Here is a 17,650-nt window from a genome sequence, read left to right as displayed (position 1 = left end):
TGGTTGTCATGAAATAATCATGTTGGTCATAATAAAAAATTAAGTATGTAAATTAAATTCAATATAAAACCAAAATAAAAACCTTTTAAAATGTTACAAATATAGTTTATAACTTTATAAGAATTCAATCAAACAAAAATTAACTAAATAAAAAGAAAAAAACAATATTTTTGTCTCTTAAGAATTAAAAAAAGCATGTAATAAGTCATCTTCCATGTGATATCATCAAAAAAAGCTGCAACGAATCAATAATTAGTATATGTTATATATATACTATACGAGTATTTATCTATATTTTTACTATAACTCTACACCCATGATTCCATATTGTTCTTTTCACTAACAAAAATTGAAAACAGAACACGTCTTTGAGAGAAATACAATAATGGTTACACAAAAGCATGAAACCGTATAACAAATTATATTAGTTTCATGGAAATCAAATTATATTAGGATTTTCTTAGTGTAAAAGGAAATTACGTGGGCTTAATCTTAGGATTTTAATTTACTAATATTTTTAATTTAAATAACTATAAAACACTTCGGTTTATCGGTTCGGTTCGGTTTAAACTGAACTGAACTGAACCGTTCGGGTTGGGAAAATCTTCAACCGAATGATTTGAAATAAACTTTGATTTGGTTCGAATCAGTTTCGGTTCGGTCGGTTCAGTTTGATCGGTTCGGTTCGGTTTTTTTGCCCACCCCTAGTTTTTAGCATAGAGAGAATTCTTTTTTTTTTGCCAAAAGAGATAATTTCAATTTTGCTACAAGTTTTGATATCACTTTTCAATTTTATCTTTAAAAAATAATTATTTTTATAAATATTTTAGATTTTTGATAAAAAAAAAAGATTCCTAAATTATTATAAATGTTGGAGAATAATTATAAAACATTTATAGAAGTTTATAAACCCAATCCACTCGTCCGCTAAATATCTTTTATATATTAATTGAGAAACATTACAACATTGTTTTATAGCCACGTCTCACCATGAGAATAAAATTCAGAATTCTTAAAAAAAAAGAGATTGGTCCATTTTAATTTAGACTTATTCTTGGGTTCACCCCGTAGGTGAACCTGTAGGTTCACCAACCAATAAGATTGTGTCATTTTAGATTCAATATCTTTTAAAAAAGGAAACAAAATATTATTGAATTATATTATATTTTTAAAATAAAAATTGTATTAGTCACAAAAAGAAAATTTTTTAATCGCAAAAAAAAAAGAATTTGTTTTTCAAAAGTATTTTTAACGCTGCCAACAAATATTAAACCCTAAACCCTAAACTTTTAGGTAACCCCTAAACTCTTGAATAAATCATAAATCTTAAAGTTTAAGATTTGATCCAAGAGTTTCGGATTTATCCAAGGGTTTAGGGTTTACCCAAGGGTTTAGGGTTTATCCAAGGGTTTAGGGTTTAGGATTAGGATTTAGGGTTTAGTGTTTTGTTGATTGTGTTAAAAATAATTTTTTTTTAAAATTCAAGAATTTAAAATTTATCAAAGGGTTTAGAATTTACCAAAGAGTTGAAGGTTTAGATTTAGAGTTTAGTGTTTTGTTTATGGTATTAATTTTTTTTTAAAACTTTTTTTTGCAACTACTATTATTTTTATTTATTTATATTTTTTTAATTTTAAAAACGAAATATAATTTGACAATATTTTGTTTCCTTTTTTAAAAGATATCAGATTTGAAATAACTAAAAGTTCGTGTGTGAAAAAGCCGGCAACAATTAGTTCATAGAGGAATAGGCCATTTTCCTGCATGAATGTTGGTAACCTTATAAATATCACCAATTAAATTATAAATTTTATTCAGTAGCCCCAATATTGACTAATATACATGAATTAACAATAAAAAATTAAAAAATCTTTATAGTTTTAGAGAAAATGAAAGTTTATTAAACATTGATGCAGACTACTTCCACGGAGGTTGTCTGGTATACTTCTAGGAAGTCGTTTGGTAGACTTCTAGGAAGTTGTTCATTTAGGTTAGTTTTGCAATTGATTTTTAACCTAGATGACTTACATGGAAGTCGTCCATCTTTGTTTGTTAAAAAAAAATCGAGACGACTTCCATGTAAGTTTAGGGAAAATGGGTTAGTTTTGCATTTGACCGGATTGTGTCAGAAATGTGACTTTTCATGGATGACTTCCTTGTAAGTCGTCCAGTAAAAAAATAAAAAAATCGATATTTTGTTATACCTAGACGACTTCCATGTAAGTCGTCTCAGGTTAGTTTTGCAATTGAAAAATAAGACAAAAAAAATTAGTTTTTTCTAGCCGACTTACACGGAAGTCGTCCTTACAAAGGAAGTCGTCCAAGATAAACAAGGTTTGACCAGTATCTCGGAATAAAATCATGGACGACTTTCGTCTAAATCGTCTGATGGAGAATTTCCGTGTAAGTCATCTAGAAAAAAATAATTTTTTTTGTTTTATTTTTCAATTGCAAAACTAACCATGGAAGTCGTCTAGGTACAACAAAATATTGATTTTTTAATTTTTGACTAAGTCGTCCAGGAAAAGTCAAATTACTGATACAATCCGGTCAAATGCAAAACAAACCCGTTTACTTTATACGATTTACATGGAAGTCGTCTCGAATTTTTTTTTTAACAAACAAAGATGGAAGTCTAGAAAAACACATTAATTGTCAATTGCAAAATTAACCTCTGCATTGACCAGAAGACTTCCATGTAAGTCGTCTGTAGACGACTTACTCGGAAGTCGTCTGGACGAACAGATTTGAAAAAAAAACTAGTTTTATAATTTCAACCAGTGAGATAAATTGTTTATCACACAAAAGTCTTCTCTAAGCACCCAGAATTTCAAACAAAAATTATCCACCAAAAATTGTAAGTTTCGATGGCTTCATGAACCATAAAATTTTTAGAATCAAAATCTTGGGTTTTTTTGGATAAATATGGAGAGAAAGTAAAGAGATGTTGTTTTTGGTTCATAAGAATTGAGAAAGAAAGAGTGTAAATCGATTTTTAGGTGCATTAAGAGCTTCAAATTGGTTGTTCATGGTGGTTGGTGTATTGATGGCAATGGCAATATTGTGAATACTTGAGGAAGATGAGGGTGATAAAGTAAAATATGCATTTTCAAAAAAAAAAAAAGTGATGGTATTTTCGTGAATAATCTGAACTTTGGGATTGAAAGAGACAAGTCAAAGTTTCAAAAAAAATATTGGTTAGTTTTGTGTTTGACTTCAAGTTTTGAGTCATATTTGCAAAATGTCATTTTATTAAACTAACTATTAAATTGATAAATAGTGTACAAAAGAATAATCTTGCACTTTACTTAAATAAAAGCTACGGAATTGCCTAATATGATTAACGTATATATGACAATTAATGTTTATGAATAATAAATATTTTATAATATTTTTTGTATCTTAGCTCTTTTTGTTTAATTTTATATTATTAAAATATATTAAACAACCACATTAACTATATAATAAAAAAATTAATTGGTTGTATATGTTATATTTTGATTTTTTATAATGACTATAAATTACTAAACACGTTAAATGTCTCACAATAAAATTTATAATCAATGGTTTAGTTGTTTTTTTTTTGTAATAACAAGATACAAATGATCATATATCGTATGAATATGAAGTCTCATTTACTAGACATACATATTATATATTAATATAGTTTAAAATTAAACTATATAACATAAAAACATACTTAAATATTATAATTTCTAAATTTGTATTGAAAAAAATATTTAAACCTTAATATTTTAATTTTGAAATTTTCATTCAAAAATTGCACATTAGAAATTTTGTTTTTATCATATGAGTATGAATTTTCAATAATAAATAAATATATATATATATATATATATATATATATATAAATATACTATATATTTATGTCCATGTCATTGAAATTTAGTTATATACCATATAAAATAAATAAAATAATTTTTTTATTTATTTACCAAAAAAGTATCGTAAATAAATAAGATGTATTGTTTTGATTTATGTGCTTACTCTAATTTTATTATACAAAATAAATAAATAATAATAGATAAAAATAATTATATATATAATTCATCCCGCGCAATTGCGCGTGTCTTAAGCTAGTTAAACTCTAAACAATAATCACTAGACTCTAATCGTAAATGTTAGAATATTTTTGACAGAGTGTATTATAAAAAGTATTAACTAAAGTATTTTTAGCAATTTATTAAGTAAATTTTGTTGTACGGGTTTTGATGTTCTTTGCATACAGGAAAAAGACAAACCTAAGAGTAAACATATAAAATCTATGTTTGGTTCCGAAAATTAATAACATGTCATATACAAATTCAATTGTTTTTAAAATAAATTATACAATTTAAGAGTTATTTTAAGAGATTTAACGCAAATAACATGAATTGGAATTTTTTAATTTCATGGTAAAATAGATTGAAAAGGAAATCAAAGTTTCAAGCGTGAGTAAGAGTAAAAGAGAAAATTAAATACATAAAATATAGGAACTATCATAGTCGAATTTTCTGGTCATTACTTTAATTTATTTAGGCTTTGTGGTTATTGATCCGTAATTGCACTTTCATATAGGTTTATCTGTTTTAGATTTTAATTAAGAACTAGATTTTGACCCGCGCTTTGTTCGAAACATTCCAAATTTATTTGATATAAATTTGTATTTTAATTGTATCTATACTTAAATATTACAAATAGAACATTATATTCAATGTTTTGAAACCCGACCCGACCCGCAGTAAAATTGGCAAATTCGGTGGCTCATATGTAATCCATTTTAGTTTTCAAAAAGAAAAAACTGTTATTTAAAAATTCTATAAAACCTGTAACAACTGCTAAAACCCGAGATCTGGTTTTCGGTTGAGCTGGTAAATGATCCAATATGTAATTTGGTTTGATTTATTATTATATTTAGAGTATTGTAATATATATTCATGAATGTTCAGATGAATAGTGAATATATTATGAAAGTGATATTTCAATTTAAATACAATTTTAGTCCAACTAAAATTCCATCTTGTTAATGGATAAATATTTGAGAGGATGCATACTAAAAATGAAATATATTTGAGCATCAATAATAGGTATACGTCTATTACAAATTAATGATTTACGTTTTGCAAAAAAAAATTGTTTATTTATTTAGTTAGTGTACTTTTGTTATTCACATGTTATTAGATACTTTTTGATGTTTGTCTATGGCTTATTTTAAATTTAAAAGTTAATTTCATTATTGGCATTAGAAATGTAAATATTTATTATTTTATTTTGATATATATTTTTATTATATTTAATTCTTAATTTTTATAATTTATATATATATAATTATACTTTTAAATAATTATAATATTAACCCTTACTCTCTGGCATCTATTCATGTTAATGTAATGTTTTATGATATATTTGTGTTAATATATTTGTTCAATTAGTTTATATTTGATATATATGTTACATGTCTCTTTGAGTAACTCGTAAAAAATATATTCATAAACCTATCAACAGTAACATGTTTCATCGTATAATTACTATTAATATTTATTTTATCATATATAAATATATATATATATATTTAATACTCTAACTATAAAAATTATATTTTTATGTATTTGGTGAAGGTTTTGAACAATTTGTTTTTTTTTTTGCATTTGGATTAATATATAGTTGTATATATACAAATGAATATATATATATATATATATATATATATATATATATAAGTATTTATTACATTAATAACTAAAATATAATTGATTAGTTATTTAAATTTAGAATTAATATAAATTATTTTCATTAGTTTAAAAAATAACAGATTAGTTAGTTAGTTCCTTAATTTTAGGTATGATGTATATTTAATAATCAAATTAGATATGAATAGAAATAATAGGAAACTAGGTGATAATCCGCGCTCTGCGCGGAATGAGTAGATTTAAAGATATTATTAATTTGAATTAATATATATTATTAAGGTACATTGCATAGAAAAATGTAAAAATTCTAAAATAACAGTTTAGACTAAAATACAGATTTCACTAACTAATTAAACCTGATTTTTTTTTAACTTGTCTATGTTATATTTTATTTGTCCTCTAAGTAGCGAAAAAGAGTCAATAAAAGCCATAAAAGAAAGTAAAAACTAATATAAATCAACTATGAATTAAAGATAAAACAAAACATAAGCAATAGAATAATAAATCCTTCTGGAACACAATATAATAAAAAACAAATTAAAATTGAGAAAAACATCTCCGGTGAATAATGTCTTCAAAACTCCTCATTTGCAATCCTATTATGAGCATTACAAAAGTTAAAACCTTAAAGCATATTAATCACATGACTTAAGTGAATTGTAAGAAATGCATTACCTCATTCTAACAATATCCACCATCACTCTCCACATAGTTTTAAAGGGCTTCAAGTCGGCAACCGAGTTAAACAATTCCATGATTTTTAGATAGATTGAATGTAGTGGTATAATAGTTTTGAAAATGAGACAATTGTGAGTACATGTAGCTATGATGAACTCCTATTTATATATGCAAACATAATTAATCTACAATTAATGTTAAATTTCAATCAGTTTAAAATCGAATTTATGGTGATGGAATTAAAATCCTAAATTGCTCTTATAATTCCAATCAGTTTAAAATCGTGAATAAATCATGTAGTCAATTATTATAAAATTTATGATGATTGGAACTATGATTCAAAACCATAAGCAATTATTAAAAAAAATATGATGATTGGAAATCATGTAGTAAATTCAGCCAATGTAGTAAAATCGAATTATTGCGAAATTTAATTGCATTTATAGCTAGTTTCTCAATTATTATAAAATTTATGATGATTGGAATTATTATTCAAAATCGTAAGTAATTATTATAAAATTTATGATGATTGAAAATCATGTAGTAAATTTAGTCAATGTAGTAAAATCGAATTTGAAAAGAAATTTAATTGCATTTATATCTATTATTGTATTTTATGCTAATATTACCATGCAACATAAAATCGAAGAAGAAGATACCTAATTTGACAGCAACTTCATGTAAAACATATTTAAAAGGGTGTGATTTACAAAACCGTAAGCAATTATTGTAGATCTATTTTCGGTCAATTATATGCATCATATCTATGTGACTTAATGTAAACATTGTTCTTTTCATTTTCATGCAATAAACTACTATATGGTCCGAGCTTATGCATTATATTAAACTAAACATATAAAATATTTTTATTTATTTTTGATTAACATTGAGGTATTTCAAACGTATGCAAAGTTTATCTCCGAATCACAAAGTATGCATATAACTTCATATATATATATTAGTGTTCCAAGTATATATAATTGACCGAAAACGATAGAATGCAACAATAATATCGAACATGAAATATGAAATGCATTGGTAGAAAGACATTTTTATAAAATATGATATCATGATGTACATAAAGAGTTAACGATGAGTCTTAAAATAATATACTATAATGTAATGACCAATGGCATTTTTTTGTAATTAATCTAGTTGAGAAAGGGCTTTTAAAATAATGAGGTGAGAGAGCTTGTGGTGATGACACCTAAGAAATGGTACACGTGTAATAAACACACTAATCAAATGTTAGTTTTTACCAATGCTCCTCAAATAATAAAAAAGGGATATAATTAAATATAATGGTCCAACCTAATCTATTTGTAAGTAGATAAAAATTGATTTTGTTTTAATAGTATTGATATCTAAAGTTATAGTTGCAAAAATAAAAAGATAATCTATAAAATCTGTTTATTTACACCAGTTTTAAGGGAATTAATATTAGAGAAAAGGACCAAAATAGCACTAAATCAAGTTTTTGTTTCCAAACTAACACTCAAGGACAAAAGTCGCAGAAATAGCACTCAAGGGGTGGAGTTTAGGGTTTAGAGTTTAGGTTTTAGGGTTTAGAGTTAAGAAGTGAGGTTTTGGGGATAAGATTTCAAATTTTGAAAAGTAAAAAAATTTAAATTTTTCAAAAGATAAAATGCTATTTTGGTCATTTTAGTTTTTGAGTGCTATTTTTATGATATAAACTTAGAAAGGTGCTATTTTGGAGATTTGCCCTTAATATTATTAGATCATAAAGGAAAAGGAAAGAACTGCAGGATGCAAATCACTAAATCAGTTACGTAGAACCATTATAAAAAAAAAAGGAAATCAATAATATGCAAAACAAAACTAGAAAAAGAAAATCCAAAGTAGATAAGGTCCATCCTATGGTTGTATCTCTCTCATATATGAAAAGCGGAATAACGGACCTAAGCAAAACAATATTAGGAATTAATCAAATTATATAGTATATCTTATTGGTTAGATAAATATAAAAATCTTCAAATTCTCAAAGGGAAAAGGTTATATGCTCAAACGATACCTCGAGCCCTATATAAACATCTCAGCGCCTCTCAACTTCTAACCAAACAAACTTACAACTTCATATATCTCTTCCAAACTTGCTTAGCCTGCATAATTCTCATTCCAAATAAAGAAGAACAAAACATCGATCATGGCTTTGATCAAGAACGGATCCTTATTCACTTCTTTGATGATTTTTGTGGCACTCTTTGGAGTTGCAGTTGGAGGCACCGTTCACAATGTCGGAGACTCAAAAGGATGGACCATGATGGGCGTTGATTACGAGGCATGGGCTTCTTCAAGAACTTTTCAAGTCGGAGACTCTTTGGTCTTCGTATACAGCAAAGACTACCACGACGTCAACGAAGTCACTCCCAACAATTTCGAGCAGTGTGAACCATCTAATCCATTAGAAAGATACGAAACCGGGTCCGACACGGTCACTCTAACAAACCCAGGAGTCCACAACTTTATATGCGGAGTTCCTGGTCACTGCGACATCGGACAAAAGCTTCAAATAGTAGTGTTACCAGCCTCGTTGGGTCCTGTTGCAGCTCCTGTTAGACCACTCCGATCACCCAGCTCATTCTCGTCTTTTTCACCATCTCCGTTGGCTGATTCACCGGTTAATAATGGTCCAAGGTACCAGATGGGGCCAGCACCAGCTCCACATAGTGCAGCTTCGGATTCTAGTGCGTGGATGGGATTCTACTCACTAATTTCTTTCTTTTCTCTTTTCATCTTAGTTTGATACACAAGCAAATTGTTGCCTTTTGGTTCTACTTCTTAATGTTTAGTTTTTGCCTTTGAGAAGTTTGAGTTGCCCTTATCTTGTTTCTTCTTCCCTTTCATTGTTTTGTATTACTTAAAATAATAAATTTAATCAATTTCGTTTTGATCTCCTTGTGAACTTAAATTATGTACTTCTTGCACTGTTTTTTTTTAAATTTATAAATTTGTAAAATAATACTTCCTCTCTTCTTAAATATAAGATGTTTAGAAGAATATTTATGTTCCAATATGTAAGACGTTCTTGTATTTCTAAGTAACTTTAACTTTATCAAAATCGGTGTAACTAATCAAATTAAATAATTTTATTTTATAATGGTTAAATAGTTTTAAATTTATAACTTTAATAATACATCTTATTATATAAAACTTAGTTCTTCAAAGTTGCTAATTAACAGGATCGCGACACATAGCAATTATATATTAAAGATTGTGACATGTGAAGTTATCTCATAATTAAAAATATACACTAAGATATTAACAAAAACAAATTTTATTAAAAATCTTATTATATATATTATTTAATAGTAATTTTCCTTTTCAAAATACTAATCAAAAGATAATGGCAAAAGATTATTTGATAATATTTTTTCTTCTAATATTGTAAAATGTATTTAAATATATAATGATTAAAAATATATATATATATATATATATAATAAGATAATAAAATTATTTTTGAATAACTACTTTTAAAAATTATTTAATAGTAAAAACTATTTTAAAACATATTTAGTAGTAATTGTTTTAAAAATTTTCCTTTTTCAAAATCCTAAAAAAAATAGATTTGAAAACAATTTATTTAATATAATTTTTCTTTTCTAAACTTTTAATGAAAATATAAATATAAAAGATTATATTGAGTTTAGTTCTTCAAAATTACTAATTAACATGATTGGTAGTTATATATTTATAAATGTGATATTTGTTAAACTATATCATAAAATATATATATACTAAAATAATAAAAACATTTTTTCTTAAGAATTACTTATAAATATTATTTAATAGTCTTTTTATTATTAATTTTCTATTATTATTATTATATTTTATTATAATTGTTTGTTTTAAAAGATACTAAAGATAGAGAATTATAAAAGATAAACATTAAATTTTAAGAAAAAAATGTTAAACAAAAACTAATTGTAATATGATTGTGATATGTTCCAATTAAAAAAAATTGATTTTGTATGTGTCAATAAAAACTTCCATTATGTGAAAATAACTTTTTCTTTTCTTAAAATATTAAATAAAAGAAATTTCTAAAAGAATTTTTTTTTTTCTAATCTTAACCAATTAAGATTTGTTTTTTTTTTCTTTTAAATCGTGACTAGAGAGAATTGTAAAATTTTGTTTAACAGTAATTTTTATTTCAAAAATTTAATGATAAACATGATAGTAACAATTATTCAATTAAGAAGAAAAATTGTAAAAACTAATTTTGAAAATTGCAACTTTTAAAAATAGTTAATATTAACTGGAAATAGTTATTTGATAGAATTTTTTTTAATCCTAGACAAAATATTAATTTCGTTTTCTAAAATCCTACAAACTGTAAAAGAATATTTGATAGTTGTTTTTCCTTTTTTTTATAAAAAAATATACTAAACAAAAGAAATTTGTATAATATTTTTAAGTCCTAACCAAAAGAGAATTGTAAAAATGTATTTGATATAATTTTTAAGAGAGTGTTTGATGATGAACATGATACTAAAATTATATAATTAACAAAGAAGTATAAAATTAGTATTCATACGATTTGTAAAAATACCAATTTTGAAAATATTTATTTATAACTAAAAATAATTATTTGATAGCAATATTTTTTTCTCAAATTCTAAAGAGAAGAAAATTTTAATAGGCTATATGACAATAATTTACCTTTTCTAAAATCTTATTCAAATTTGTAAAAGAGTTTTAATATTATTTTTTTTATTTTTTAATTGTAAATAAAATGAAGATTTATAAAATATAATGTTTTCCCCTTTTTTTTTAAATCCTAGCAAAATAAAAATTTAAAGACTTATTTAATAAAATATTAAATTAGTACATAAGAACATGAATAATGTTGTCATTGATTTGATTGGTGTATTTAACTTTCATTTCTTTTTACTTTTTATTTCTTATTTCAGATTGTGTTCAATTTAAATGTTTATGTATAGTACTTTCTCTAATCTTAGTATAAAGTTTATAACAACTCATCTATGCACCATAACTATAAAAAACAAATATTAACTTGAACTTATGTGTAAAAATGAGTTTTAGTTATAAAATAAATCTCAAAAAACATATGTAAAAAACAATCATAATACTATAATAAAATAATTTTTTATTTTATAGTTTTTATTAAATTAAAACATCAAACAAAATCTGTTGCGTTGCAACGGGCTCATATCTTGTTTAAGATAAAAATTAGTTTTCTTAATAAGTTTGTTTTATCTAAAACATCTTATATAAGAATAGAGAGAGAGAGAGTAAATAACAGTTTCCCTGTATATCAAATTAACATACAATCTATATGTATGTCATATTTTCATAATACCTAATAAAAATCAGTATTAGGGGAGTCAAACAGAAATTGCGTTCAAAGAAAAAAAAAATCTTCTCCCGAATAATTCAATTTATGTTTACAGGTGTGCCACATTTAGTTTCTTTGCTACAAACATTGCATACACGGTAGATATGTTTATATACGGAGCTTGCGTTATATTATAATGTATCCCCTTACATAAGCGGCCAGCAGTCCAGGAGAGAAGCAAGCTACCTTTCTTTGATCCACCTTCCCGGGCAAGAAAGACAACGAAAAGAGAGTAGTCATGTCATCATCATAATGAGTTTTAGAATTTTTAGAAAAATATGTTGGTTCATCTAATTATATAATAATTTTTTTATTAAACTAACCATAAATTCGTTATTAATGTTTTTCATTCTTTTTAAAATAAAAATTACGGAATTACCTAATGTGACTAAAATATATATGAAAATTAATAATTTTGAATGATAAATATTTGATAAAAATTAGTGTATTCTCTATCATATTTGTCTACTTTAAATTAATAAAATAAATTAAACAAATACATTAACCATATAATAAAAATATAAAATTTTCTGTATATGTTATATTTTGATTTTTTTAAAAGGACTATAAATTACTAAAACTATTAAAAAGTCTCACATTCAAATTTTTGCGATCCATGGTTTAAAGATTTTTGTTATAATAAAATATAAATGATTACAAAATCATATAACTAAGAAGTCTCATTTAATAAATATTAAGTGTAAAAGATATATATATATATATATATACATATTAAACTATATACCATCTAAAATATATAAGTATTTTAATTTCAAAATTTGCTTTGAACAAATATTTTGGTAAAAGTTATTGAACAAATATTGACAACTTAATATTTAAATTTTAAACTTAGCTTTGAATTTTTTAAAAATTACTAAAACTATTAATCACACAATGAAAATTTGTTATCAGTTATCTAAAGTTTTTGTTATAAAAAAATACAAATGATAAAATAACCATATGAGTAGAAAGCATCTTTTAATGTATATAAACACTAAAAATACATACTATATATATGTTAACGTCATTTAAATTTAATTATATACAATAGAAAATAGAAAAAATAATTATTTGGATTAATGAAATTTATGTATGTGTTCACATCAATTTAATTATATATGTAATAATTACTGAATTTTTAATTATTAAATATATATTTATTATTTTATAAATATGTAAAAGAAAATATAATACATAAAAATAGTATATATAATGTTCTTCCGCGAAAGGCATGAGTCCTAACCTAGTTAACTATTAAACTAGTGCCATCAACGTAAGAAACCTAGTTTAACGTCGGAGAAAATAATATATTAACAAAGAAATTTAACATGGTGAGTTGGTAGGAAAGCTGAAAACGTTAACATAAATCTTCCAAAAATATGTGTTAGATTTGGTTTGTAACGTCCCGGTTTCTGATACGTGGTAATGCATTTAGAAATTTTAAAATAACTGATTTGATTATTAGTATTTGGTGATTTAAAAAAATCTATAGAAATCTTAATTATGTAACTATTTGAATATGCTGATCCATCATGGATGCACTGGAAAGTTTGATCTGACACTTAGACCCCAATGTTGAGGATGAATGGCGAGAGGAGATTAACGAGAATTGTTTAACAAGATAAATAATGTTATTCTCATCAACGAATGCATGATGGACATTGTCAGCAAATTCGATGACTTAACAAGAATTTCAAGGGGCCACCCTAGTCTCTTGTATCAGAAAACGAATGTAGAAAATTCGCAAGATCAAGCATATCCAAGCCAACAACACCCCAATGATAAAGTTTCCAACCAAGACCATTCATACGTTTGACAAAGACAAAAAAAAATTAAGAAGGTTTCTAAAAGAGACCTCACTTTGTGTGAAACTTCCAACAGGGATATCAACTACAAAACAACTTTTAAAACCAAGTTACTCAAGTCATGAAACGAATGCCTCCAACAATTGCTAGAGCCTAGAGGGATGATATATATGCTGGAGTTTAATTAACCTCACTACGTACACTCAATTGCAACCATACAATATGACAATATGTCATCATTAGAGATGGTCGATCGATCTTCAAGGACCAAAACTAACTCACTGAGAACGTAAGTAGTAGTTCACTCTAAGTAAATCAAATTTAAACAAGGTTTTCCTACATAACTAATAAAGCATACATGAATAAATCAAACAAAAGGAATAAATTAACAAAGAGCTAACAAGAATCTAAACAAGTAAATGAAGAAGCACATGAGAATTAAGAATGCTGACTCAAATAAATGACAAAAATAGTTCATATTTTTCAGTTTATCACGTTCATAGACTCAAAGAAGTGAAATTAATATAGTGAATATATAAGAAGTATTATAGCTAAGCTAGTATCCTTAATTCCGTTTCAATACAGGCTTTATCTATTTTATATTTTAATTAAGAATATATATAGTTATGGTTTTCAAAAAAAAAATCTCTAAAGTTTATTTGTTTGCATAAAATTTAGGGTTTTTTAATCCTAGTTGATAAAAAAAAAGAAATAATTGCATGAGGTAAATCAGATACGTAGAGGCAGAGCCATTTAAAAAGAAAGAAAGAAAGAAATCAATTACGAAATAAAAAGTGAATGTAGAAGCCCTCTTAGTCAAATGTTTTGGCTAAAAGTTCATTAATGTTTCTACAGCCACATGTCTGGGGTTTAAATAAAAAAAATTGCAAATTATTCGGATTATGGAAAAAAAGATTGCAAGAGCCTTTCAACATAGTACATATCGTACCATCGAACATGAATCTTATAAGACGGATCGAAGTGATCCAGTCAGACATATATTCTCATAAGGTGGTAGAATTGTCGGCCGTAAAGTCGTCTATATAATATTTTTCATCACTGTAATAACATATTAACCAGACGTTAAAAAAAAGATGAAAATTGAATATGCAATTTAAAAAAAAAAAGTTGGAAAAGGAAATTCAAATTAGATAAGGTCCGTTCTAAGATTATACTAGATGGACCGCCCGCACGCATGTGCGGGCATTAACATTAATATTAAATTGATAATTACGTATTTACAATTATATAATACTTATGTTACATGTATGTGATTAATATGAAAGATTCGATGTTACATATTGATATTTATACTATGTTCATATGAACAAAGAATACATTAGAACGTTTAGATTAAAAATTTCAGTGTTTCGTATAAACAATATGAGTTATGAAAAATACAAAGTACTTTAAGTCCATAAAGTAGAGAAACCAGACCTTAAGACCAAAGCTTCGAGTTCTGTCTAGATTAAGGTAAAACCCACACATCATATAAGATCATATTTCCCATGTCTTGAGCGCCAGATCATCATGAAGAGTGCTCTCGATTTTCTTAGCACCAACATCTTTCCAGTCTATTGAAAGCACTGTCTCAATAGATTCCACCTGTTGATTGTGCAAAACTGCAAAAGAATCAATCAAAATGCCAAAAACATTGTAATCTCCATGAGAGAAGAAAGACTAAATAGGAATATAGATAGATAGATAGATAGATACTCACAAATAATTTGCTCTAACACTCTTCATATCCTCATCAGAATTCAAATATATCTCATGGAAGAACTTGTTCAAAGCAGCGTCTCCTTCAAGCTTATCATCTTTCTATTCTTCTTCACTTCAACTTCAAGCTTGTCATAGTCCTTTACTTTCTTGAAAGAAGGAAAAACCGGTCTCATTGAAACCTCTACACCATTACACAAACAATAAATTTTAAAATATCAAGAGTCTGTGATTCAAACTTCTCATCGGGTGAAACTAAATAATAAGAAAATAGAAAGTAGAAAACATGTTTAAGAAATTCGGGTCTAGCAAAACTGCTGGTTGTTTGCCATGTTCAAGAGAGACCCATGTGATTATCTCTGCTTTTAAAAGACTTTTCTTAATTTTGGTTGATATTATTTCATATCTGCAAGAAAAAAAAAGGTCAATACAATGTGTACAACTCAGAACATGGCATTGTTTGAGTTTAAAAGGATTGTTTGGTACTATCTAATAAAACGTATCATTTATATCTGATAAAGCATATCCTTTAGATACATAACTCTTTCAACTGCTTATAGGTTAAGCATGATTATTCTGTTAGTTCAAAAAATTAGAGTTCAAAAGATTTAAAATGACTGCTTGGTACTATCTAATAAAATATATCCTTTACATGTCAATTATCCAATTACATCTATAAACCAATTACCTTTCCCAACAATATCGGTTTGAGATGATACGCTTTCTCTCTTGGAACATCAGTCACAATACTCAGATGCAAAATCACTAACATAATTGACACAATTTGCATAGAAGTGTTTATCATGGAGGAATGTTCTGAGAATGCATTATGCTTCAAACGATCACATTTAACACTAATCTTAAAATATCATAAAAATATAATTGAGAAAAAACAAATATTTCACGCATAAACCCAATAAAAAATCAGTCATGAAATATAAAATGGAGATTTGAATTACCTGAGATTTATTATCATTGGTTTCATTGTAACAGCAGAGATGATTTACGGTTTCTTTCTCTAAGCCTTGAGTCAGAAAAGAGGTAATTCTAACAAAAATATTTAAAGATGTAAACAATCCCCAAAAGATAACAAATTATATAATTGATAGGACAACGTCAATGAGTTTCAAAGTTTTTAAAAAGCTTTGAGATTACATGTGGCTCTCAGACGTACCTGAAGAGGATCACGCACAATAAATAAATTACACTTGATTAGCATACACATCTTATATTATATTCTTGCTAAGTAATTTAACTTTATAAAAAAAAAGAATTACCATTTTCGAAAGAGATGATCAGTTCCTGGATAAACAAAGTAGTTTCTTTTTGTTAGTTGAATCACTACTGATGCAAAAATATAGGTAGAGATACAACATGTAGAGGAAGAGAACAAAAATAACCGGAGAAGAAGAATCCCCCATAAAATTACCAGTAATGGTGTTCCCGTCTATGAGTTACTTATTGATTATCATATACACATCTTATATTATATTCTTGCTAAGTAATTTAACTTTATAAAAAAAAAGAATTACCTTTTTCGAAAGAGATGATCAGTTCCTGGATAAACAAAGTAGTTTCTTTTTGTTAGTTGAATCACTACTGATGCAAAAATATAGGTAGAGATACAACATGTAGAGGAAGAGAACAAAAATAACCGGAGAAGAAGAATCCCCTATAACATTACCAGTAATGGTGTTTCCGTCTATGAGTTACTTATTGATTATCATACACACACGCAATATCACAAAAGTAGAATTTAAATTAGAACGATCAAAAACTTATGAAAACTTAAAAGATAGATGCGTGAAACTAATGGGGGTGGCGTAATATTTATATAGCAAATTAGTTTAATTTTATAAATGACCTAGCTTTCAAGAGAAGCTATGAGATAGAATATCCTCTAATAAATTTTAGTTCTGCTATGATATAGAATATCTTCTAATAAATTTTTAAAGATATTCTGGTTATAATATATACATAATTTTGGTAACTAAATCTTGCTATATATATATATATATATATTTAAATATTAAATGCATGATATTAGGAAAGAAGATATCTCGTCAGTTGATTGCAACTGGTTTTTCATAAAACAATTCCCACTATAAATATTTAAATAATAGATAATAAGGAAAGAATAAGGAATTTTAACGTTAAAACTCCTCAACTAAGTTTGTTTTGGGTAAAAACCCTCAAACAAAGTATTTAACGAAAACCCCCTAAACTAATTTTATTTAATGAATTAAACTCTAACAGGTCATAATTACCATTACTACCAGTAAATCTTCAGTTTAGGAGTTTTTACACTAAGTAAACATAGTTGAGGAATTTTACCATTAAAATGAAAAAAATTCAAAATATTATAATAGGAGGATAAA

At 25.8% G+C, this 17,650-nt stretch overlaps 1 protein-coding gene across 1 annotated transcript; it reads left to right on the top strand.

The window, feature by feature from the left end:
- The first annotated feature begins 3,886 nt into the window (after window positions 1–3,886).
- LOC103867918 (mavicyanin) lies at window positions 3,887–9,383 on the top strand. The gene has a single exon (XM_033292389.1). It carries the CDS (start codon window positions 8,533–8,535, stop codon window positions 9,130–9,132), a length of 600 nt encoding a protein of 199 aa, XP_033148280.1. The 5' UTR covers window positions 3,887–8,532; the 3' UTR covers window positions 9,133–9,383.
- Window positions 9,384–17,650: the final 8,267 nt, after the last annotated feature.

Source organism: Brassica rapa, chromosome A05 (genome assembly GCF_000309985.2).
Source record: "Brassica rapa cultivar Chiifu-401-42 chromosome A05, CAAS_Brap_v3.01, whole genome shotgun sequence".
NCBI lineage: Eukaryota > Viridiplantae > Streptophyta > Magnoliopsida > Brassicales > Brassicaceae > Brassica > Brassica rapa.
The sequence above is the reverse complement of the archived record's forward strand: the minus strand, read 5'-3'. Positions and strand labels throughout refer to the sequence as shown.

Bases quoted from the DNA above. Each gene is read 5' to 3' on its own strand.
- LOC103867918 (XM_033292389.1), top strand. From the start codon at position 8,533: ATGGCTTTGATCAAGAACGGATCCTTATTCACTTCTTTGATGATTTTT.